The sequence below is a fragment of the Sciurus vulgaris genome (assembly GCF_902686455.1).
Source record: "Sciurus vulgaris genome assembly, chromosome: 5".
NCBI classification, from domain to species: Eukaryota; Metazoa; Chordata; class Mammalia; order Rodentia; family Sciuridae; genus Sciurus; species Sciurus vulgaris.
Window position 1 is genome coordinate 164263269 of NC_136465.1, and position 26190 is coordinate 164289458.

A 26190-nucleotide genomic window follows, 5' to 3' on the forward strand; every position below is an offset into this window, starting at 1 on the left:
TGGGCTCTAAACTACAGAGCTGGCTCCTATTTGCCTGGCTCCAGGGGCCTGGGATCATGAAGGCAGGGGAATACTGTCTCTCGGGGTCTCCCAGGGGAGGGGTGGCTCTTATGTATCTAAGGTATGCTCCACCTGAGCCCTTTGCCCTGGGAGGGACAGTCTCTCCCCAGGCAGAAAGGTTTTTAAGATGTCAAAACTTCCTCATATACAGAAAATAAAAACTGTAAAGAATACATATTTCTTTATTTCTTTCCATCCTCATCCCGAGTCTTCCATGTATGATACCTAAGTTAGCCTTTCTTATTTCTGTCCCTGAGGTTATCTCAACTACCTTTGGGGAGAGGAAGGCTGGGGCCTCCACTTGTCCTGGCCACCCCTCCATGTTCAGTGGCCCACCGTGGGGGAGGGCTGCTGAGGTTCCCTTGTGGTGGGGCAGGAGGTGGCCCCCCAGCCCTTGAATACGTACAAGCCAAGCACACATGCATGGCTCCCCAAAAAGGCGGAAGGAAGTTCTCGAATGGATGACTCAGTGGTTGTCACCAAGTCCTGCTGAGTTGGGAGGCGAAGAGCTGAAGAGCTGCTTCCCTTCCTTGATGGCATTTATGCTGAGCCTACTTCTGCACCAGGGCCCTGCACCAGGGTCCCAACCCAACAGCAGACTCAGTCTACAGTGGGCAACAGGCATCTGTTTCTTTTAGGGCTTCGGCTGGCTAGGCCTGCAGGGCTGAGCTGGGTGGGCCTCACCTATACTACGTCCCCCTTCCTCCTTTGGGTTCCCCACCCTCTCGCTTCTCTGAGCCCACTACCACTCAATCTGCAGAAACACCTCGCTAGGTCCTGCAACCCGGTCTCAGTTCAGGATGCTAGGTGCTTCGGCTTCCAGTCCTGTGTCTGCGGACGCCCTCAGGGTAGCAGGGAGCTGCAGGCGCTGGCCTGGGGGCCTGGGAAGGAGAAGGGTGGACCAGGGTGAGTTCTGGGGTAGTTTTCCCCAACATAAGGTCTGAAATGATATTCCTGACCTTCGTGAGTGTTCGGTTCCTTCCAGAGGTACTTCCTCCTCCTGCCTGAGTACTGTCAGTCTCCCTGCAGGGAAGTGACTCATTTTCTTCTCCCTGATCAGTGGGTGGGGGACAGAGGAGGACAATCTATCATAAGTCAAAGCATTTATGCCCTGCTCTTTTTCACCTATATTGTGAACATTTTCCTATGCCTTATTTTTGGAAAATATTGTGTGTGATGATACATATTTTACAAATTATGTACCTTCCTATTTTTAATGATTCCTCTATTATTGGTTTGCTTCTGGTTTTTACCCTTATCAATAACTGCGATGAATTTTCTCATCCATAAATCTTTGACCCCCCCACCAATATGTTACTAACACTGGAAATTCCATGTTTTATTCTTTGAAACGCCTCTTGGTATAAAGAGCACAAATGTTTTCACAGATGGTATTTAATATGAACTTCACTCATGGTCTAGATCAACTTGCACTGGGGCCCTCAAAAATCTGTCTCTTTAATATTAAGCCATAGGAAATTACAAGGGTGTGCCAAATCCAATTAGCATCTATCACAAGCAACTCTATAAAAAGGCATTTCGCATTTTGTTATATTCCAGTTCTGAAATCCTATTAGCAGAAACCATTAAGGTCCTAGAGAAGCAAACACAAGCAATAATTTTTAAAAAACACTTTGCAATGTATCATGCATACTTATAGCTACAGAAACTGAGTCCCCTGTTCTGAGGATGTCCCTTCAAGAGGACTGGTTAACAGACCCAAGGCTGCATTTTATGTCACGCACACCCATGTGGGCAAAGCATAGCATCAAGTCCAGGTTGGTGGTCACACATACACACAAGTGACAGCAATGTTCCAGTGGGGTCAGCATCCATGTTGAGTTGTGAAGAGAAATAGATCGCCACAACAGAGGAGAACTGCACCCCAAAACTGCCCAACTACTGTCGTTGGCCAAAAGAAAACTCTAGACTTCATGATCACCTGGACGCGGGCTGAACCTAGGTGGGACGCAGCTGTCTGCCCAGTACTGGTGGGATACGGGTCCCCTTCAAGAGGTTCCATCTACTTCTCATTCCCATGAGCAGGCCTGGAGCCAGGTCCAGTCTCTGGGGTAGCCTGCAGACAGTGTTACTTTGATCTGAGGGGGAAAGTGGATCTGTCATATTCAATCTAAGAATGTCCTGTTTCCTAAACAATCTAGAGAATTTACCATTGTTAAAATCATCCCTTGTTTGAGGAAATAATTTCCACATATTTTCTCTGCGAATGCTCCCCCCAGTTCTGTGTGTGTGTCTGTGTGTGTGCACACGCGCGTGCGTGCTATTTTAAGGTTTTTATTATCTCTTATGTTATATAACTTTACTTTGCAACTATTGCTTCTCCCAAAAGTCCTGGATGCAGTGATGTATAAAACTGTTTCTGGTCTATTCTGAGTGGTTCAGAAATGGCCTCTCAGGTCACCTTCCCTGTGGTGTGCAGATTGCCTGGAGTGTGCTCCAGAGATGCCAGGCATCCCTCTCTGCTTCCCTCTCCTGTGGGGGGACTCCATGTTGGAGAGGGCTATCTAATTCTGTGTGATCTCTGCTCTTAACTTGGCCATGGCTGTCTTGGCCAGAGCCCAGATGAGTCACTTAGATTTTCCTGCCATGAGTAGTTGGAATCGGTGACTGACTGAGTCTCTTTGCTCTGTGGGTTTCTCCTTTCCTGTGTTCCCTATAGCCTCCAGCCTGTGGGTCTCCTGGGTCATGTTTCCTTGAATTTCCAAGTAAAACAGCTTAAGTCCATGTAGAGACAAATGCTGTGTGTTCAACCAAACTTCATTTCTTTTTCTTTAGGGCAGACAGAAAGACCACATTTCCCAGCTTCCCTTGCAGCTAAGTTGGGCCAAGGGCAGAAGTGATACAAGCCTCTTCCATGCCCAGTCCCTAAAAACACATGATTGCCCAGTCTGCTCTTTCTCCTCCACAACGTGTCCAAGATGATGTGGCCCTACAGAGAGGGGGACCTCCTGACTCACACTGGGTGGAAACATTGACTGCATGAAAGCACTGAGATTCCTGGGATTTGCTCTATACTACATTGGAAAATGAGGCTTATCCCACCTACTGGAATGATCCAAAAACCTTTGGAAACATTTCTGGAAAATTCCAAAGAGGAGACTAGGACTTGGATCTTCTAGACCTCATCCTGCTCCTGCCGAATTCTTAATGCCTTTCGTGATTATTGTCCATACTTATCTGTCCCTCTGGCCTCCTGCCCATCTTTCTTCTCCTACCTGAGACTACATGCTACAGTCTCTTCACTGAAAACCTTGAGACAATGGAGCAAGACAGCATCACATCACACCCCAGGAGAGGGTTTATGGTTGACAATTAGACAAATCAACTGTGGCCCTCCCAAGGAGACATGGGGAACAGCTCTGAGTCTGCTATCCACTGGAACATTGAACCGTTAAGTAAACAGATGACTGCTGGTGACTCTCTGTTGGCCTGGGAAATTACAGAAAAGCAAGAGAGTCTGGGATGATCCATGTGGTGATGGACTAGAGTGGGGGACATCAGCGTGAACCAGCGTTGATCTTAATAGATGATCTTAATAGATAGGTATAAATATACCTATGCATGAGTTAGTATACACACATATATTTCTTTGTTCTCTTAGCTGAGAGGGTCTTGAACTCATGACACTACTATAGCAGCAAACACAACTAATGCCCCATTCTTGGTTCCTTTTTAAAAAAAAATTGGTACATTATAATTATATATAACAGTGGAATCATTATGTCCTGTTTGTACCTGCACATAGCAGTTTGATCAATTTCACTCCCCGCTACCATCCCCCACCCCAGTTCTGGGTGTCTGATTCTCCAGTAAAAGAAACCAGGGCCGATTCTAGGAATGGGACTGGAAATGATAGCCTGAAGTATTTTATAAGCTAAGAAATTCAGAAGGTGCTAAAATCAAACAAACCCAAAATTTATAATGGTGGTGGTATGTCAAAGGGTACAGGAGTCAACTGCAAGAGTTCCCAATGGCCAAAGCTGGAATACTTTGAGTAATAAAATAAAGTAGAATTGGGTATCCATATTGATTTGTCCATATGGCTAGAAATCAATGGTCAAATAAATAAAGGGAAAAATAGACAAATCTTCTGTGTAGAATAATTCTCCCTCCAGCTCTGCCCAGAAACCTTGCCTTGCCATTACCAGGAATGACTGTTAGGAGCATCCCCAGAAGAAGACCAGCCCCACTTCCTCGGACAGTCCCCCAGCCCTCCCAGACTACGTTTGCAGACTCTCTTTGATCAGTTTGACTTTTTTTTTTTTTTTCAGGTATTCTGCCATTCTTATTTTGAGTTCAGCTTCTGCATAAAGAATCTCCAAACGGTGTCCTGAGCTTCCATGTCTCCCCACTTCTCTGCTCTCAGAGGCGGCTGGTATGGGGCGGGCTGGAGCTTGGGATGTGGCGAAGGCACGTGAGGAAGGTGTGGGCTGAGGGGTAGGCAACTCTTGGTTGGGTGGCTTTATGAATGGTAGAGGGCTTTTAAATTATTCTTCTATTTTTAACCATAATTTCTTTGAATTTGGTGAGAAGGGATGAGATTTCAGTGTTTGTTAATCTGCTACCTTGAAACACGTCTGCGCTCCAAAATATGAAAACAGTCATTTCTTTTTTCTTTCCTCCTTAATGGCATTTCCTCTTCCCACCATGAGCCAAATGCATCTTGCAAGAACAGTGTATAGAGCTTGGTAATTTAGCTTCTCCGAGTACAGCAGCATCTGTGCAAGTCTTCCCAATTTAAAAGGTAATTCTTTTTCTGCCTCTGGTTCTTGAAAAATTCTTTAACCTTCTGATTTATAAATAATCAATCAAACAAGTCCACCGAAGGCCATACTTCTTGGTTCAATTTTGTCATTTGTCTGTAGGGTCTCAAAGATGGACACCTGGGCGGGGGTCCAGTGTCTAGTGCTAGAGTTCAAGGCCATGCCTGGAGGAAGGGGCTCCTGCACACCAGTGTGCCTTGCAGGTCACCAAACTTAGGTTCTGAGCCCTGCTGGGAAAGTAATTTTAATTGTTTTTCTCACAGGTGATTCAGATCCTATAAATTTTGGTTCTGCACTTGTTATTTGGAATTTGTATAAATCGTCCGGGGGCAGGCAGAGGAAGTAACATTTATCAACTACCTGCCACCTGCCTACTATTTAATTCCACAGACTTCATCTCATTTAATTTCCCTGACCACCTTGTAAGGGAGGAATTGCTGTCCTCATCCCGAAAATGAGAAGCCTGAGTCCAGGAGAGCACAGTGCCTGCTCGTGTTTGGGCTGCTCCATGTGAGACTGTCCTTCCAGGGGTGGGTGGCGAGGCTCAGACCCAGGAAACAGATTCCTGTGGAAGAAGATGCAAGGTGCAGTTGAGATAGCAGACACGCTCTATTCAGAGGTGGCAACAGCCTCTAGACTCCAGCTTCAGCCTCCAGCCCCAGCCAGTTTCATTTTGCCCCAGTCAGTTCCATCTGGCCCCCATGTAGTCCCCCGAGTCTTTTCCATAGGTCCTTTTTTATATGCCGGGCAAACAAGGCACACTGCCCACGGGTTACCTAAGTGGGCTCATGCTCTCAGCAAACGTTAGTGACCTTGAGTGCATACACTGAGTCAGAGTGTTTCTGACCTTGACTACACACTGACCATGACATAGCCAATTCATGACCTTACACACTAAAAACATAACGGCCTACCTGAAGCCTTGGGGACAGAACCTAACTGTAGGCTATAAAACTGTAACATTTTGGGCCTGTCCCAAGAGAGGCAGATGCGAGATTCAAACCCAAGGGCAGTGTCCACCTCTTTGGAATATGACAAGCTGAAAAGTGCAGGTATTTAAACATTATGGAAAACACGTTCTCACAACAATTAAGTTGATTTGTCCAAAGTTCGTCCCACGTTTGGACAAGGACAAAACAGATTTGAATCCAGGTCCTTATTATTTCAGAGCTGTTCTTTTTGGGGGAAGTCTGCTGGCTCTCTGGTGAACCTTGCTGATGATGAGTGCTTACTGAGGTCCAGCCACGTGCCCGGTACTAGACCTCTATCATCCCTGTGCACACAATGAAGTTCCTGGCTTACTGGAAAATGGCTGGGAGTTTGTACAGGCTCTGTTTGGAATGATCTGACTTCAAATGGGGCATTCATAAAAGTCCTTTTGGAAAAGCCAGAAAACATACCTCAGAGAGATAGGATATCTTCATCCAGAGCAGCTGGAACTAAAGATAAATGGAGACAGCCTGGCTGCTGATGGGGAAGCCGTCCGTATTAAGATCTATAGGCAAGACATACCATGGCTCCAAATATGCGTCTCCTGTGGTGTCATAAAGGTAAATGGCCACTGATTTACAGTCTCTGCTTCCTCTGCGTACACATGGTTAAGTGGAAATTTCCATGACAAGAAACCGTAGGGTTTTAGACATCTTAAAAAATGTATTGGTGGGCGATAATGGAAAAGTTCCACAGGACAGTGGTTATGGCTGTAAAACCAAGTGACTATACTCAGAGTCACTGAACTAGACATCTCAAAAGGTTAAAATGGCAAATTTTACGTTACATATATTTTACCAAAATTTAAAACAAAGCACACAGTTTTTAAAAAATCTAATGATGGATGATGATTCTCCTGTGCCTCAGTTGGGACTCATTAATAGTGTGATGTTGATAAAACTCCTCTGCTGAAAACTGTATTTTTGGTTTGTACCTATTTGAAAATAGGTTTATTGAGGGATAAAATATCAAGCTAGGTCAATATAGTTCCAAAATTAGTATCTCATTTATTAAAATGAGATTCTTATTTCAGATTTCTACTGAAAGGAAAAAAACAATACCCAGCCTAGCTCAGAGATTTGTGCTGCACCCAGAGGTCACACAGCTCCGAATTTTCAGTTTGGGTTACCTGGGGGAATGGGAGACATTAGTTTTATGTCTATCTTTGAATTTAAATTTAAACCCATCACTGTTAAAAATAACAAAAACAACAACAAACTTCTCTTGAACCACAGTCAAATATGCACAGGATATTCTAGAAAAATGTTCACCAGTACCAAGCAATACGTGACTGTGTGTTCATTCACACAGGGTTTGGTGCTTCAGAGAACACTAGAAAACTGTAATGTAGTCTGTGCTAGGCTCTGGCCTTCTCTCAGTTTCTAGACCAGACCAAGCTCCTTCAAGTATTTTGTGTTTACATTCTTTTCCTCTTAATTCAATGCCTCTGGTTTTCATGCTGGGCTCTTTCTAGAAATACAGATTATTGCTCAAAGTCCTACCAAGAGATGACTTGGCCCCTGAACATCTTGTGTGAAGTGCTCAGCTCCCCCTACTCCGTTGACATGATCACTGTCTGGTCCCATCAGTTACTTTCAGTCTAGAATATAAACTCTCACCATGCAAATTGTTTACCAAGGTAGCTCCAGCACCTGGGTGCTCAGTAAACATTTTCTGAATTAAATAGGCTGGGTGGCTTCAAAGGTGTGTCAAATTAGATCAAATGAAAAGGCAAGATCAGAAACTCATCCAGTTGACACACAGGTAGGAAGGGGCAAATCCAGAATGTGGCTGTTCACTCCACCATGTCACTACATGCGGGAGAGCAAGGGAAGGGAAGATTGCAAGAAAGACCTTGGTACATATGAGATGAAGCCCCAAGGTCAAGGAAAAAGAGGAAAAAGAAAAGCCTACCGGGTGCCAAGCAGAGAAGGAATGGAGGGAAGAGATGGGATTTCCTCCCCTACAGATAAAGAGAAGAGCAGCTGGGTATGGTGGCACACGCCCGGAAGCCAGCGACTCAGGAGAGGCAGGAGGACTGAGAATTCCAGGCCAGCCTCAGCCATGTAGCAAGACCCTCAGCAACTTAGTGAGACCCTGTTTCAAAATAAAAAATAAAAAGGGCTGGGGACGTACCACAGTGGAAAAGCACTCCTGGGGTCAAGCCCCAGTACCAAACAAACAAAAACCCAGAACGGTGCTGGTAAGGCCAAGTGGGGGCTTTTCCCTCCAGGTCGCTCGGTAAGGCTTGTGCGTATCATGGAGCAGAGCCAGACACGGTCGGCCCTCCATGTCAGAGGGGTTCCGAGGGTGCAGAATCAGCTAACCTCAGGCGGAAGCTCCAGGAAGGTGCAAAGAGTGAGACTTGAATCTGCCGTGCGCCGAGTCCTATGCTGAATCCACATGGATAGAGTGCGGTGTGGGCATTGCGTTAGGTGCTGTGGATGATCTGGCGACTTTTAAAAGCATCCAAGGATGTGTGCCAGTTATGTGCAAATGCTGCACCCTTTTACTAAAGGGACTTATGCACCCCGGGATTTTGTTATGGGGGTCAGGGTTCCAGGAACCAGTGCCCCTTGGATCTCAGGGACCACTGTCGTGGTATTGAAGAAAAAGAAGCATGGAGAAAAGTAGATCTATGGGATGGGCAGGGACAAGGCAACGAATGGCGAGTGTGTGCCAGGCCTTGACCCTTCCTGGAGAGTAAGGACAGCGTCTGAGGAGCAGGGAGGAGTGGGTGGAGGAGGAACTTCCTGCCAGCCAGGCTGCAGAGCTGGACCACGAGGATGAGCCACCACCCAGGACAGGAGGAAGGACGGGGGAAGGCTGTGGGGTAACCTGCCGCTGGAAGCCTGTGGCAGGGTGACCCCACAACCAGCTGGAGGCCTGCAGTGGGGAAAAGTTCTTTCCTGGGCCCACGTCCACTCCCCAGCTCCCCTAGCTCCCGTGTGGGCATTTCCACACAGGACTGCCTCTCATCCGCACGTGGTTTGAAACACCAGCTGCTCGTTACTACACAGAACAAAACCTTTTCTTTTTCGATGATTGAATATAATGATTAAATACTAATTTGAGATGAGGATCTATTGGCTGGGAAAATAGTGACTTACATAATTTAAACATTGGTTTATGTGACGTGTTCATTGTTGGAAATTTGGACAATTTGGGAATTTAAAAGTTTTTATTGGTGCATGATAAGCATATAATAGTGAGATGTGCTGTTACATCTTCGTACATGCACACGAAGTAGCAGCGTGATTTGGCCAGTATCATTCCATGGATCCTCCCTCCCCCGGTCCCTTGCTTCTACTGCTTTCCCTACAACTTCCCTGAGGTCCCCATAAACCAAATATTTTGGTGGGTTTGTTTTGTTTTGTGGTGCTGGGGTTGAACTCAGCCTTGGGCGGGCTCAGCAAGTGCTTCCACATATGAGAGAAAAGTATGGTATTTCTCTCATACTTTATTTCTCTTAACCTTCTCAAGTTCCATCCATTTTCCTGCAAGTGACATACTTTCATTCTTCTTTATGGCTGATTAACACTCCATTGTGTATGCATACCACATTTCCTTTATCTGCTCACCCACGGATGGACACCTGGGCTGGTTCCCTAGTCAGCTATTGTGAACGGTACTGCTATCGACCCGGGAATGCATGTCTCCCTGCAGTAGGCCGACTTCAGTTCTTCAGGATAAATACCCAGGAGTGGTATAGCTGGGCCACGTGGTGTTTCCATTTTTAGTCCTTTAAGGAAACTCCATACTGATTTCCATGGTGGTCATGCTAATTCACGACCCCACCAGCAGTGTAAAAGTGTTGTCTTCCCACCATTTTCTCCAGCATTTATTATTATTGTGCTCTGGATCACTGCCATTCTATCTGGAGTGAGATAAAAATCTTACTGTAGTTTTGATTTACCTTTCCCTAATTGTTAAAAATGTTGAACATAACATTTTTCATGTATTTTTTGGCACTTGTACTACTTCTTTTGATAAATATCTATTATTGGGTTACTTGGGTTTATTGATTGGGTTACTTTATTGATTTATTGATTGGGTTACTTGGGTTTTTTTGATGGGGAGTTTTTGTTTTGTTTTGTTTTGTTTTGTTTTTCTTAGTATATCCTGGATTTTAATCCTCTGTCAGAAGAGTAGCTGTCAAAGATTTTCTTCTATTCTGTAGGCTCTCCCTTCTCACTCTTGTTTCTTTGCTGTGCAGAAACTCTTTAATTTGATGCCATTCCATTTATCAACTCTGTATTGTTTCCTGAACGTTTGGAGTCCTATTAAGGAAGTTGTTGCCTGTGCCTTTGTGCTGGAGTGTTGACCCTATGTGTTCAAAAGTTTTAAAAAGAAAAATCTCTGATCACACCATCCAGGGAAAACTTTAAAAAAATATTTTGGTGGGTTTGTTTTGTTTTGTGGTGCTGGGGTTGAACTCAGCCTTGCGTGGGCTCAGCAAGCACTCCATTTCCCCCCTACGGCCCAGTCCAAGTCTGGGATTTTTAAAACTTTGGCATCACTCCAGGGTAGTTTTTTTTCATTTTTTATTTTTTATTTTTAGTTATACATGTAGAGTGTATCCTGACATATCACACATAACAGGAGTATAACTTCCCATTCTCGTGGTTGTACATGATGTGGAGTTTCACCGGTCGTGTATTCACATATGAACATAGGAAGTGATGTCGATTCATTCTACTGTCTTTCCTATACCCGTCTGCCCTCCCTTCCCTTCATTCCCCTTTGTCTATTCCAGTGAACTTCTATTCTTCCCGCCCCACATTGTGTGTTAGCATCCGCACATCAGAGAAAACATTCAGCCTTTGGTATTTTGGGGATTGGCTTATTTCACTTAAACTGATATTCTCCATTGCCACCCCTTTACTGGCAAATGCCATAATTTCACTCTTCTTTATGGATAAGTAATATTCCATGGTGTATATGTACCACATTTTCTTTATCCATTCATCTGTTGAAGGACACCTAGGTTGGTTCCATACTTGGCTATTGTGAATAGAGCTGCTACAAACATTGATGTGGCTGCATCACTGTAGTATACTGATTTTAAGTTCTTTGGATATAAGCCAAGGAGTGGGATAGCTGGGTCAAATGGTGGTTCCATTCCAAGTTTTCTGAGAAATCTCCATACTGCTTTCCAGAGTGGTTGCCCCAATTTGCAGTCCTACCAGTAATGTATGAGGGTACCTTTTTCCCAAATCCTCACTAATATTTACTGTTACTTGTATTCTTGATAATTGCCATTCTGCATGGAACGAGATGAAATCTCAGTGTAGATTTGATTTGCATTTCGCTAATTGCTAGCGATGTTGAACATTTTTTCATATATTTTTTGCCCATTCATATTTCTTCTTCTGTGAAGTATCTATTCAGTTCCTTCACCCATTTATTGATTGGGTTGGTTTTTTTTTTTTTTTTTTTTTTTTTTTTTTGGTGTTACGTTTTTTTGTGTTATTTGTATAACTGGAGATAATTGCTCTATCTCAGGTGTAGTTGGTAAAATTTTTCTCCCATTCTGTAGGCTCTCTCTGCATATTCTTGATTGTTTCCTTTGCTGTGAAAAAGCTTTTTCGTTTGATGCCATCCCATTTATTGATTCTTGATTTTGCTTTTTTAAAAAATATTTTGTTAGTTGTAGATGGACACAATATCTTTCTTTATTTTTATGTGGTGCTGAGAATTGAACCCAGTGCCCCACACCTGCAAGGCAGGTGCCCTACCACTGAGCTACACTGATTTTACTTCTTGTGCTTTAGGAGTCTTATTGAGGAAGTTCATTCCTGAGCCAACATAATGGAGAGTTGGGCCTACATTTTCTTCTAGTAGGCACAGGGTCTCTGGTCTAATGCCAAGATCCTTGATCCACTTTGAGTTTTGTACAGGGAGAGAAATAGGGGTTCAATTGCAAACTACTACATATAGATTTCCAGTTTTCCCAGCATCATTTGTTAAAGAGGCTATCTTTTCCCCAATGTATGGTTATAGCACCTCTGTCTAGTATGGGATAACTATATGTATATGGGTATGTCTCTGTGTCTTCTATTCTGTTCCACTGGTCTGCAATTCTATTTTTGTGCTAATACCATGCTGTTTTTTTTACTATAGCGCTGAGTATGATTTAAGGTCTGATATTGTGATACTTCCTGCCTCACTTTTCTCACTAAAGATTGTTTTGACTCATCTGGGCCTCATTTATCCAAATGAATTTCATGACTGCTTTTTCTATTTCTATGAAGAACATCATTGGAATTTTAATGGGAATTGCATTAAATCTGTATAGCACTTTTGGTAGTATGGTTATTTTGGCAATATTAATTCTGCCTATCCAAGAACATGGGAGATCTTTCCATCTTCTAAGGTCTTCTTCAATTTCTTTCTTCAGTGTTCTGTAGTTTTCATTGTAGAGGTCTTTAAACCTCTTTTGTTAGATTGATTCCCAAGTATTTAAATTTTTTGAGGACATGGTGAATGGGGTAGTTTCCCTGATTTTTCTTTCATCTGATTTATCATTGGTGTATAGGACTACAATTGATTTATGGGTGTTAGTTTTATATCCTGCCACTTTGGTGAATTCATTTATGAGTTCAATAAGTTTTTTGGTGTAGTTTTCTTGGGCCTTCTAAATAAAGAATCATGTTATCAAAAAGAGTGATAGTTTGCGTTTTTCTTTCTCTGCTCATATCCCTTTAATTTCTTTTTCCTGATTGCTCTGGCTAGAGTTTCAAGGACTATATTGAATAGAAATGGTAAAAGAGGGCATCTCTGTCTTGTTCCAGTTTTCAGAGAGAATTTTCCTCCTTTTAGAATAATGTTAGACTTGGGTTTAATAATATGTAGTGTTTACAATGTTGAGGTATGTTCCTACTATCCCTAGTTTTTCGAGTGTTTTGAACATGAATGGATGCTGAATTTTATCAAATGCTTTTTCAGCATGTATTGAGATAATCGTGGTTTTTGTCTTTAACTCTATTAATGTGATGAATTATGTTTATTTGACCATATGTTTTACCACCCTTGCATCCCTGGGATGAACCCCACCTGATCATGGTGCCGTATCTTTTAAATATGCTTTGTAAGCAATTTGCCAGAATTTTATAGAGAATTTTTGCACCTATATTCATCAGGGATATTGGCCTAAAGTTTTCTTTTCTTGATGTGTCTTTGTCTGGTTTTGGTATCAGGGTGATACTATCTTCATAGAATGAGTTTGGAAGAGATCCTGTCTTTTCTATTTCATGGAATAATATGAGGAGGATTGGTGTAAGTTCTTCTGTGAAGATCTGGTAGAACTTGGCTGAGAATCCATCTGGTCCTGGGCTTTTACTTTATTTTATTTTAGTTGTTGATGAACCTTTATTTATTTATATGCAGTGATGAGAATTGAACCCAGTGCCTCACACATGCTAGGCAAGTGCTCTACTATTGAGCTATAATCCCAACACCCGGGGCTTTTCTTTGTTGGTAGGATTTTGATGGCATCTTCAATTTCATTTCTTGAAATTTATCTGTTTAAATTTTCCATGTCCTCCTGTTTCAATTTGGGTAGGACATATGTCTCTAGAAATTTGTTGATGTCATGATTTTCTATTTCATTAGAGTATAGATTTTCAGAGTAGTTTCTGGTCATTCATTGTCTGTATTTAAATAGTGACTGTCGTAATATTTCCTTTTTCATCATGAATTTTAGTGATTTGAGTTTTTTCTCTCTTTTTCTTTGTCAGTTTTGCTAAGGGTTTATTGATTTTTTTTTTTTCAAAGAACCAATTTTTTGTTTCGTCTATTTTTAAAATTTGTTTCAATTTCATTGATTTTTGTCTCTGATTTTAATTATTTCCTGTTTTCTGCTTTTAGTGTTGATTTGTTCTTCTTTTTCTAGAGCTTTGAGATGTAATGTTCGGTGATTTATTTGGTGACTTTCTATTCTTTTAAAGACTGCACTCAGTGCAATGGATCCTCTTAGAACTGCCTTCATAGTGTCCCAGAGATTTTGATATGTTGTGCCATAATTCTCATTTATTTCTATTTTTTAAATTTCATCCCTGATTTCTTCTACTATCCTTTGGTCATTCAATAGTGTATTATTTACTCTGCAGGTATTACAGCAGCTTCTATTTTTTTATTTTATCATTGATTTCTAATTTCATTCCAGTATGATCTGATAGAATTTAAGGTATCGGGCTGGGGATATAGCTCAGTGGGTAGAGTGCTTGCCTTGCAAGCAGTCAAGGCCCTGGCTTCAATCCCCAGCACCACAAAAAAAAAAAAAAAAAAAAAAGAATGTAAGGTATTATCTCTATTTTTTTGCATTTGCTAAGAGTTGCTGTGGCCTAAAATATGGACCATTTTAAAGAAGGATCCATGTGCAACTGAGAAAGACGTGTATGCAGTCCTTGATGGATGACATAGTCTATATGTTGATTAAGTCTAAATTAATACTTGTATTCATGAGTTGTATAGCTTTGTTATTAAGTTTTTGTTTAGAGGATCTATCTAGTGAGGACAGAGGCATGTTAAAGTCACCCATTATTATTGTGTTGTGGTCTATTTGATTCTTGAAATTCAGAAGGGTTTGTTAGATATACATAGGTGCTCTACTGTTTAGGGCATATATACTTGTAATTGTTATGTCTTGTTGAGGTGTAATTTCCTTAAGCAGTATGAAATGAACTTCTTGGTCCCTTCTGACTAACATGGCTTGAAGTCCACTTTATCTGATATGAGGATAGAAACCCCTGCATGTTTACGAGATCCATGTGAGTGACATGTTTTATCCCAACCTTTCACCTTCAGTCCGTGGATGTATTTGCCTATGAGGTGAGTCTCTTGGAGACAGCATATTGTTGGGTCTTGTTTTTTTGGGGGGGGAATCTTGGTTTTTAATCCAATCCGCCAGTCTTTGTTTTTTGTTTGATGAGATTAGGCCATTTACATTCAATGTTATTATTGAGATATGATTTTTATTCCCTGTCATTTTATCTGGTTTTTAAGTTAAATTAGTTTCCCCTTTGACAAGTCTTCTAATGTAGTTCCTCCCTTTGCTGGTTTTAATTTTTATTTTTCATTTTTGTTTCATGAAATATTTTATTATATTTTTCATAGTTTTCTATACAGTACATTTCACACATTATGTCATGAAATGTTTTTCTAACCCATCAAAGGATCTTTAAAATACAATTCACTGACCATATAGTAGTATATATAATACCAATCTTATCTTTGAACTTTTAAGCCTATTTTCAAACGAAAAATTTCAAACCAAAAAGTGCTACAATATATATTCTGATTATTAACTTAGAACAAATTTCTAAAAGTGGGGCAACAGATGAAAAAATACACTTTCCTTTGAAAGTAAAAGTTATTTTTAATAATAATTTTTTAAATAATTAATACATGGATAGGGTTCAAAACCAAAGTGATCTAAAAAGTTGACACCAGCAAGCCTTATCTCCATCCCTGTTTCCATACACCTTATTGCTCCTTGTTCTTTTTGAGTTAGTATTATTCTTAGTTTCTTATTTTCCCTTTCTGTGTTTCTTCTCATTTTTACAAAACAGGGAAAATATTCTGTTCCATGTGTTGCATTTTTGCCTTACTAAATACCCCGGAAATCTGAGTTTATAAAAATTCTGTCCTTTGTCTCCTGGTTGCATACTGTTCTACAGTTTATGCCACTAGGGCCCCTGAGATGTTTTATCTTTGGCTATTACAGGTAACAGGGATTGAACCCAGGGGGGCTTAACCACTGAGCTGCATCCCCAGTCCTCTTTTAATTTTTTTTTTTTTTTGAAACAAGTTCTAAGTTGCAGAGACTCACCTCAAACTTGGGATCCTTCTGTCTCAGCATCCCAAATTGCTGGGATGACAGGTGTGTGCCACCATGCCCAGCCAAACAAGTATTCTTTACAGGGCCCCTGTCCTCAGAAACTGTTTTGTAAACATTTTTGAATAACCCAATCAACAAATGGGCTAAGGATATGAACAGACACTTCACGGAAGAAGATCTACAAGCAATCAACAAACATATGAAAAAATGTTCACCATCTTTAGTAATAAGAGATATGCAAATCACAACTACACTAAGATTCCATCTCACCCCAATTAGAATGGCGATTATCAAGAATACAAGCAACAGTAGGTGTTGGAGAGGATGTGGAGAAAAAGGTACACTCATACATTGCTGGTGGGGCTGCAAATTAGTGCAGCCACTCTGGAAAGCAGTGTGGAGATTCCTTAGAAAACTTGGAATGGACCTACCATTTGACCCAGCTATCCCACTCCTTGGCCTATACCCAAAGGACTTAAAATCAGCATACTACAGAGATACAGCCACATCAATGTTCATAGCTGCTCAATTCACAATAGCCAGACTATGGAACCAACCTAGATGCCCTTCAATTGATGAATGGATAAAGAAACTGTGGTATATATATACAATGGAATATTACTCAGCCATAAAGAATAATAAAATTATGGCATTTGCAGGCAAATGGATGAAATTGGAGAATATCATGCTAAGTGAGATAAGCCAATCTCAAAAATCCAAAAGAGGAATGATCTCACTGATAAGTGGATGATGACACGTAATGGGGGGTCGGAGGGGGGCAAGAATGGAGGAAGGAGGGACTGTATAGAGGGAAAAGAGAGGTGGGAGGGGTGGGGGGAAGGAAAAAAATAACGGAATGAATCAAACATCATTACTCTACGTAAATGTATGAATATGCAAATGGTATGCTGTTACTCCATGTACAGAAACAACATGATCCCATTTGTTTACAATAAAAATAAATTAAAAAAAAGAAAAAAAATCAGATGAGAAAGCCTACAAGGCTGAAGAGAAAAAATAAAGGATTCCATCATAAAAGTAAAACAAAACAAAACAAAACAAAACAAAAAAACATTTTTGAGCCCCTATGAAGTACAGTGACTTATTGGTGAAGTTTTAATATAAAGGGTAGAAAAGAGGTAGTTAGGCAGTTGAGAATTATCCAGTAAGTGCCAAGGAAGCTTCTTCCTAGTGTCCAGGTACCATCTTTTTGTTTTTTCTTTGTCAAATGTGTCATTCCTGGCTAATTTCATCTTTCACCACAAGAAAAAGATGTGATAATTATTGCTCACAATGCCTTAGACACGTCTTTTGTGTTGAAATGGGAGTTTTTCTTGCCTCTGTGCATTTCCCTAATGCCATCATATGCCACTTACGTCATCGCTCACGTGGCTACATCATCCATCCATCTTACCCCCAGGGAATTCTGGCTTCCAACGAGTCTCTCAAGGATGGTCACTGTGCAGTCTGAGCCAGGGCATGCAGGAAAACGCAAGTGATCGTTTCTTCCATCATATTAACTTTACCATCTGGAACTGTACAGCATAAATGCAGAACCACAAGCTTCCAGCCCTGTCTTGGCTTTCGGGCTGTGACGACTGCCTTTCTGACTTGAGATCGCCCTCCACGTGGGCTGCATCCCTGCCTTCCACATGCTGTCACCAGTGGGGAGGACAGGCGAGGGGCCAGGGGCACCACGGGGACCGTGGTCCCGTCCACCCAGGGAATGCCTGCTCCTGGTCTGGTGTGACATCAGCAGGTCACCGGGAGGCAAGGACACCACCTGGGGGGTGGACTGTGGAGCAGTGGTCTTACATGCCTTCTGAAGAGAAAGGAATGGCCAGCCGAGGGCTGCTGGCACGTGGCACAGAATCTGCAGAAGGCATGGGAGGCCTTCCTGAGTGCCGGTTGTGGGTGCTGCCACCCACCTCGCCCTCGGACACACTGCACTGGAGGTGGTGCCAGCTGGGATGCTGGCAGGAGAGCCAAGGCTCAAGCCCAGGGCCTAACTGTGGGCTGTCAGTGGCCCAGCACTCTCAACTCAGTCGCCCAGAATCAACACGGTAGCTTCATTCTGGCCAGTAAAAGCTATGAGCTCACCTAGTTGCCTTCCTGGAACAGGCCATAGAATCCCAGAGCAACCCCACAGGCTGAGTGGCACCTGGCTGACCCTCCACAAGGGGGTAAAGGGCCCTGTACGGGAGAAACAGCCCTGGCCAGTGTGGCAGGATTTAGATAGCGATACTGCTGCCAGCGGTGTGCTTCCGGAATCAGACGGTGAAGGACGAGTCCATGCTGGGGGTAGCTGCCCAGACTGCTCGGCAGCCCCCCACCAGCCCAACACCAGGAGGAGACTTAGAAATAAAGTGTGAAGAATCCATCCAAAGCAGGGGCAGGAGAGCCGGTGTGCGCATGCGAAGGGCCAGATGGAGTATTTTAGGGTCTGCAGGCCACGTTCTCTCTGGCAGCTACTCTACTCCATTCCACCGTGTAGAGGAAAAGCAGCCACAGACCACAGGTAAACAAGGGGCGTGGTCGTATGCTAATGAAACTGTTCCCCAAAACAGGCAGCAGGCTGAACTTGGCTCCTGCTTGCAGTTTGTGAAACTCTGCAGTAAATCAGGCAGCAGGGGTCCCAGGCCAGAGGCCCTTCTCGCCTGGTTCCAGGGTGGTGGCGGTGGGATCACAAGAGTTAAGGATGATGCATTTGTCATCGTCTATGGCCAGAGTCACTTCTGCAGAGCTTCTGTCATTCTGTCCCACCGCCAGCAGTTTTGTCCATCTCCCTGCAGCCCTGCCAAGCGAACGTTTGACCCAGTTTGAATTCTCACCACTCTGATGGGTGAGTAGCACCTCAATAGTATGACTTAATGTGCTTCGAGTGGACTGAGCATCTATTTGTTTTCTTGTCTATAAAGGACCCCCCGCCCCAGCTGGTGTCCTATTGGATCACTGGTCTTTCCTTCCTGGTTTATAGATGTCATATTTGTTGGATACAGCGATCTACAGAAGCCAGCTAGGTCAAGGTGGAAGGATGTTGTCTAAACGTCTGTGAGACTGAGCGGCCACTCCCGTGGAGTTGTCCAGCAGGCAACTGGAAATACAGACCTGGAACTCAACGGAGAGGCTGGGACTGAAGAGAGAGGAAATAATCTGTAGCTATTTCTAACAACGAGATGGTGAGATTACCTAGGGAAAGAAAGTAATAGAGGAGAGCTGACAAAAACGGAGCCCCGGAGCTTCCCAACATTTAGAAGTTGAGGGTGAGAGGACCCCCAAGACGGACAGACTGACAAGGAGCTTCGGGTAAAGTAGGGAAGAAAGCAAAGGGCAGAGTCTCAGGAACAAAGTCAATACTTCAAGGAGAAAGGAGAGTGTCCACTACCTTTTAGAGACTGAATGAGATGAGACATTTTGCTGGGGACTCATCACTGGTTTTGGCAACATGGAGACTGTTGGTGACCTTGACAGGCACACTTTCAGTGCAGTGGCAGGAACACGCCTGATCTCCCAGAAAGTGAAGCTGATGTCTGAGGATGCAAATGGGAAGACCTTCTAGAGCGGCCATGCGCCATATTCAGCTGCTCAGCTATGGGCAAAGCCAAGACAGAGCGACATTCAGCCAGAGCCGTTGTCCTGCCCCTCCAGTACAAAGGGGTCAGTCGAGGATGCAGGGCTGACGGGCCAGGGGGGAGTGAGAAAATGAGGAGAGTCCTTCACAGTCCACAATGGCAAAGCAATGCCCTGGAGGTAGGTGTGGCCCACGCTGCCTTAGTTACACGGCATAAAAACATGTAAGAAGTCACCCAGTCTCTTCTGAGAGATTTCCACACAAGCTCATCAAGAAGCAAGCACAATGAGCCTGGGTCAACATTTCTTAAATTTTATTCTTGAGTTTACAACAATTCAGATGACAGAGGTCCATTACCCATGGGTAAGCTACACCACAGAGATCACGTAAGGCGACAAAGCCCCGCTACCCAAAGACCTGTGAAACGCACTCAGCTGGCAACCTAAGAGTCTGTGCTGTGGGATTTTTTTTATGTCTCCCAGAGGATACATTACCATACGTTTTCATTTTACTAGGTTCAGAGAAACTTTACTTTTGAAAGAAATAAATGGTTGGTGGGCAAGAATAGAAAATATGACTTAAAAATGTGTGTAAATAAAGTATCCAATAAATCAATGAAAGGAAGAATTTTGGAAAGCAGAAGATTTTATATGGTATAAAAATAAATACTGTTGTTTTATATTATAAAGGCTGAAAATAAATTATTTTATGGGTAAATAAAACATCATCTTACTGGTTACTTGTGTGAAGGCTTTAAAAGTCCAGCAGTAATTTTTTAAAGGAATTGTATCCCTATATAATCAGTTAATCTGTGACTGATTTTTCCATTCTTTCTTGCCCCCATTACATGCCTTTTAGACATTTTGCTGGTCTAACCCAGATTGTGGAGCAAAATAAAAAGGAGACAATTGGTCATCCTAATTATCATCATCCACGGCAAATAGCAAGATCTGAGAGGATAGCAGCGACATTGCTCTTTATTCCCAAGCTTCTGTTACAGAAATATTTTCGTCATTTTGTTTTCCTTGATCTTAGGAACAGGAATGACTTAGAGTTGGCTTTAGACACATTAGAACGAGGCTTCCCATCTGATCTGAAGGATGAGCACTGCTCCATTTGGCTTTTGCAAACCCTGTTTCTCCACTTGGCTTCTTTGCAGTTTATCACATGGGTTCTGGTACCTGGAGGGCCACAGATGTGTCACAGAAAGCGCACTGACTTGGAAGTCCCAGGACCTGGTCTTCAGGGTGCTCACAACTACCCACTTGCAGTTGTGCAACCTTAACATAGCGTCTCTGAGTGTCCAGGTCCTCTACTCTGAGACAGAGAGAGTAATGTCTGACCTTCACCGGTCTGGTTGTGAGGATGCATGGCAGGTCTTTAAAGGTGCTTTGGAATATGGACTATACCAGATAAAGTTGTTAGCTAAAACTTAAAAACTCTGCCCTGCTTTGCATTTTTTTTCTAGGTTAAAAAAAATCAATAGAAATAATTCAGAAATGTAAATGTATATGAATCATAGAGCCCAAATGTAAATAATTTAAAAATGCTTTACAATAAAATCAAAGATATTATCCATGGATTTAAAAAAAATAATCCATGGATTTTTTTAAAAAATAAAAATCTTTGCAGCTAAATATTCATCAACTTAAATTTAATCATTCTTTCTTTTATAAGAATGTTCACTATATGATATCATAACTCTCCAAAGGAGAAATTCCATAATTAGCTCAGTTCTCTGCCTTAAAACCTTCATTATAAGACAGAAGAATGGAATAATTAAAGTTTAAAAGTAAGCAAAAATATATACCTCTAAACCATAGCCCCCTTATTTGAAAGAGCTTAACAAGAATACTTCCCCAATATATTTATAAACAACCTACTATTTATATATAATAATGCTAACTCACAACTTAAACCATGATGATCAAAGTTATGTGCATTTTATTCTCTCATCTAAACTGTTTAATAATTTAATTATTAAATAATGGCCTTGAGAGATTGCACTGCAGTTAAAGTATGAACTGTATGTGAAATAAAAACGTTCACTTATTGAATGACTAAGGTGTCTGCCAAGTGGTTAGTCCACAGTTGAGAGTTTTAGAAAAATACTGGAGAAATTCATCAGTGTACATAAGGTCCCTGTAGATACAAGCCTGTGCCAACAGATGCCCGTCTAGGCACGAGAGCTCACTGCATAACCCAGCGTCCCTTTAGCCTCCTAAAAAGGGCCAAGGAACCTCTTGCCCATCCTAAATCTTCTATCTTAATATATTAAGTGATATAGCTCTTTTTGAAATAAGAAGAAACCATTAATTGTAATGTAGGTAACAAATACTAAATTCTGCTCAGCAGGATAGTTTTGGGATCAAATGACAAGAGCATCAGTAAACTGTGCTGAAGGACAACTCTATAGTGCTGGTGGCCCAACAGCACTGTGATCTCGACTAGCAACCACTCACGGTTTAGTTCAGCAAAAGCTTCTCTCTCTCCCTCTCACACACAGACGCACACACACACATTTGTTCATGCCATCTGTGTCTACAAATGCAGCTCAAGTTATCTTCTGTTTCTCACTGTTTTCTGAGAAAGATCAACAAATCAATGATCAAAAATGGCCTACTGCTCTCATTAAAGACCTCTCAAGAGCATTCCATGTTTAACAGGGGCGCCTGCCAAGAGCTTGCAGAGTTGAAATTAAATTAGCATTGGCACAGGGTAATTTTAGATGCAGGTAAAAGCGAATTTATCTTATGCTCAGTAGAACATATTTAGGTCAGTTTAGGAGCGAGTAATTGGTAAATTTATCCTCACCTAGCACAGAGCTGGCATAATTCAGATGATTCAAAGCCTGGTGGGGTACCTTCCGTTTTACGGTATGCTTTGAAGTACAACACACCTGTCAAAGGCAGAGCTGGGGCTCCGTTTCCTCTAACTCCGCATTACAACCTAAACAACAATAAATGTACATTTCTGCTATGTCTGTGGTTTCAAAACTATTCATTGTAAACATCCTATATATATATTCTTTCCTATTTAATTAATTTCAGAGCTTGAGTTTGTATCTAGGTCTATGTCAAATTATTTATTCTACAAAAAGCAGCACAAATACTGTTCATTCTGGTTTCAGCACAAATTCCTTAAAAAAAAGTTAAGGCCATTTAATTGAATCAGGGCCAACTGAAGATTACCCTGGCAGAAGTCAACCTAGTGACGTAAGAGTTTTGAAAAGGAGCCAGAAGTGGTTGTCTTGTGTTCTCCTCCTTGGTAACTTGAGAGCAGTGTGCAGGATTTATTAGTCTCCAACATCACCATCTCGGTCTCCAATGAGCCACAGGAAATGGAAACTCAGGGCCAACAGAGCTGTCCCCAGCAGATCGCCCAGTGCCGTCAGGTAGGGGATGGAGAAGCTGTCTGGGTCCTTTCCCTTCCTCCAGAAGTGATGCACCATCCAGTCAGCAATCCACAGTAGGGTGAACACCTAGAGGAAAACACAGAGGTGACTCCTCTCGCCCAGACACCCACCCCAAACATGGCTGTGAGCTTGGACACTGGTCTCGGGAAAGAACAGCACTGCAGCGTCCTTGAAGAGAAGAAATATTTCAGTAACAGGATTTTTTCTTTCAAAAGGAAAAACATTCTTCAACAATGTTAACAAGGTTAAACATTCTTAACATTTTTCTTAAACCATCCATGCGTGTCTTCTCATTTTCAGCCAACCTTCCATAACCACAGTGGCCCCTGTTTTAACAGCATCGTACAATTTCTAAACCGCTCCTAGGTTTCAACTTCTTTTTCTAGAAGAAGGACTAAGACACAAAGAAGAGAATAAAATTTAAAATAAGAAATTATTCCAGGCATCCCAAGGAGCTGGAGATGGAAAGCTGACCATTCATTTGTGAATGGTAAGAGGCCACTTGTGGCCTGAGAAGGAAAAGTTCAGTGCAACGGTAAGAACAATCGCCAGGTGAGCCTCGAGGAGGGACACGCCTGTGCACACAGCTGAAATACTTCAGAGGGTCTGCAGACACCAAGGTGGACCTGTGTAAGGATCTTCTAGAATATCAGACATATGAGAAGCTCTGTGAAACACTGCGTTTTGGGGCTACATCCATATTTTTTTCTTTGATCCTTTGAGAGGAAGACAATTCTCTCACCTTCAAAACCCCAAGGAAGTAAAAGGAACCTGGGATGAGAGAGGTGAAGGTTCGCTGGTTCAGGATGAGCTGGCCAATGCCACCAATGGGTTGAGAACTCCAGCACTTACTAACTGGCCACAGGCCAGTTTTTTCACCTTTCCATTCCTCCAAATGCACGTCAGGGATAATAATGGCACCTAAGTCGTGAAAATGTTATAAGGATTAAATAGTAGACTAAATAATTCAGTGCCTGATACAATAAACTTTCAGCAAACGTGTATTAGAGATTAACAGTATCAGTGTCATTACTACTTTGTCCCTGCAGGCCTTGAGAACACCTGGTATGTGCAGAAGGAAGGCCGCCCACCCTCACTTCAGAGGTCATACCGAGTGCTGGTATGTTTCACTATTCTGTAAGTAGGTGGTCATGGGGTGAAGCACTTGCCTTGGGTCCCAAGTGGCTGAGTGTTGTAGGTTCAGCTCTGATGCTTTTACCAGGAGAGAGTGGCTTGTTCAGGGGGAGACAGGTACTTCAGATGCCCCTGCACACCTGTCAGAGGCTGCACTCTAAGCCCCAGTATCTTTTGCATGAGGATGCTTTGGAGTCATGTACAGTTTCATCAGGACACTCTGATGAAAGTTCAAATTGGAAAGAAGGAAGTTAAAGTATCCATGTTTGCAGATGACACAATTTGAAACAGAAAAACCTAAACACTCCATCAAAAAATTGTTAAAATTTATAAATGAATTCAGTAGTTGCTAGACACCAAATCAACATACAAAAAGTAGTAGCATTTTGCATATCAATAATGAAATTGCTCACCAGGTACAGTGGCACATGCCAGTAATCCCAGCAACTTGGGAGACTGAGGTAGGAGGATCTCAAGGTTGAGGCCAGCATTGACAATTAAGTAAGACCCTGTCTCAAAATAAAATATAAAGGCTGGCAATGTCACTCAGTGGTAGAGCACCCTCAGTACCACAAAAATAAGTAAACAAACAAACATGGTGCCAAAAAAACAACTTGCTGAAAAATAAATTAAGAAAGCAATCCCATTCACAATAACTACAAAAAATATTTAGCAATAAACTTAACCAAAGAAGTAAAAGATCTCTACAATGAAAATTATAAAACATTGATAGAACAAATTATAGTAGATACAAAAAATAGAAAGATATCCCATATTCATGGATCCAAAGAATCAATACTGTTAAAAGGACCACACTATCTATAGATTAAATGCAATTCCCATCAAAGAGTATCAACAACTCTCTTCACAGAAACAGAAAAAAAAAAATCCTAAAATTCATATGGAACCACAAAAGACCCAAAAGTGTCAAAGCAATCTTGAGCAAAACGAACAAAAAGCAAAAGATACCAATGTTGAAGATATCACAATAACTGATTTCAAAATACATAGCAAAGCCACAGTAGCTAAAACGGCATGAAACGGACACTCAGATCATGGAGCAGAACAGAGAACCAGATATTGATCCACATTCCTACAGCCAACTAATTCTGGACACAGGTGCCAAGAACACCCAGTGGAACAAACACAGGCTCTTCAATAAATGGTGCTGGTGCGACTGGATGTGTGTGCAGAAGCATGAAACCAGACCCTGCTCACCACACACAAAAATCAACTCAAAATGGGTCAAAGATCTAAGTGCTTAATATTAAACTATGCTATTACTACAGGAAAACATGCGGGAAGCACTTCCAAGACATTGGGCAATAATTGCTTAGCTAGAACCCCAAAGGCACAGGTAACAAAAGTAAAAGTAGAAAAATGGGATTATCTGAGCAAAGTTTCAGCACAGCAAAAGAAACAATCAGCAGGATTAACAGGCAATCCACAGAATGAGAGAAAATATTTGTGACTTATTCATTTGACAAGAGATTGCTATCCAGAATGTATAAAGAATTCAAAAAGTCCACCACCAAAAAAAAAAAAAAAAAAAAAAAAAAAAGACCACTTTTTATAATGGGCTGAGAACAGACACTTCTCAAAAGAAGACATACAAATAGACAATAGGCCAATGTATTATATGGAAAAAAATGCTCAATTTCACTAATCACCAGAGAAATGCAAATCAAAACCACAATGAGATATCATCTTATCCCAGTTTGAATGGCTCTCATAAAAAAAAAACCCAAAGCTGGCAGATGCGGGATAAAAGGAACTCTTATATACTGTGAGTGGGAGGGTACATTAGTAGAGCCATTATGGAAAACAGTATGGAGAGTTCTCAAGACTGAAAATAGAACTACCATATGATCCAGCTTTCCCACTACTGGGAATATATCCAAAGGAGAGGGAATCATTATACCAAAAAGATACTTTGCTATGGTTTGGATACGAGGTCCCTGCCCCCCTCCAAGCTCCCATGTTATTGCAGGAAGTGAAATAAATGATTAGATTATGAGGACTGTCGCTTAATCAGTGGATTAGTCCATTTAACTAAATTCAATCTCCACCTATTTTTATAAATAAAGTTTTATTGGAACAACCCATTTGTTTGCTTATTACCTATTTAGCCTACTTTTAAATCCTTACATTTTGTGAAGAAGGTATTTTCATTATTCCTAATGTTTATTTGGATAAACTGAGCCAGAGGTTAAGTAGCTCTGTGGCTGTCAGAGAACACAGGATCCACAGAGCTTGAGACACTGACTATCTGCCCTTTTAACGGAAAAAGGTGTCACCTCTCTTCAGGAGAAGATACTTAGAGCGTGTTTGAGTCAGCTTTTGCACCACTCTGACCAGAAGACCTAACAAGAACAACTTTAGAGGTTTACTTGGA

General features: G+C 41.9%; 1 protein-coding gene across 5 annotated transcripts in view; it reads right to left on the reverse strand.

The window, feature by feature from the left end:
• Positions 1–19542: 19542 nt before the first annotated feature.
• The window catches only part of SLC41A2 (solute carrier family 41 member 2), a 116947-nt gene continuing 110299 nt past the window's right edge, over positions 19543–26190 (reverse strand). For all 5 annotated transcript variants that reach the window (XM_079140440.1, XM_079140442.1, XM_079140441.1 and 2 more), the window contains one exon: positions 19543–22727. In XM_079140440.1, the coding sequence (XP_078996566.1) occupies positions 22542–22727 (186 nt within the window). In that variant the 3' untranslated portion in view covers positions 19543–22541. The remainder of the gene's footprint in view (positions 22728–26190) is intronic.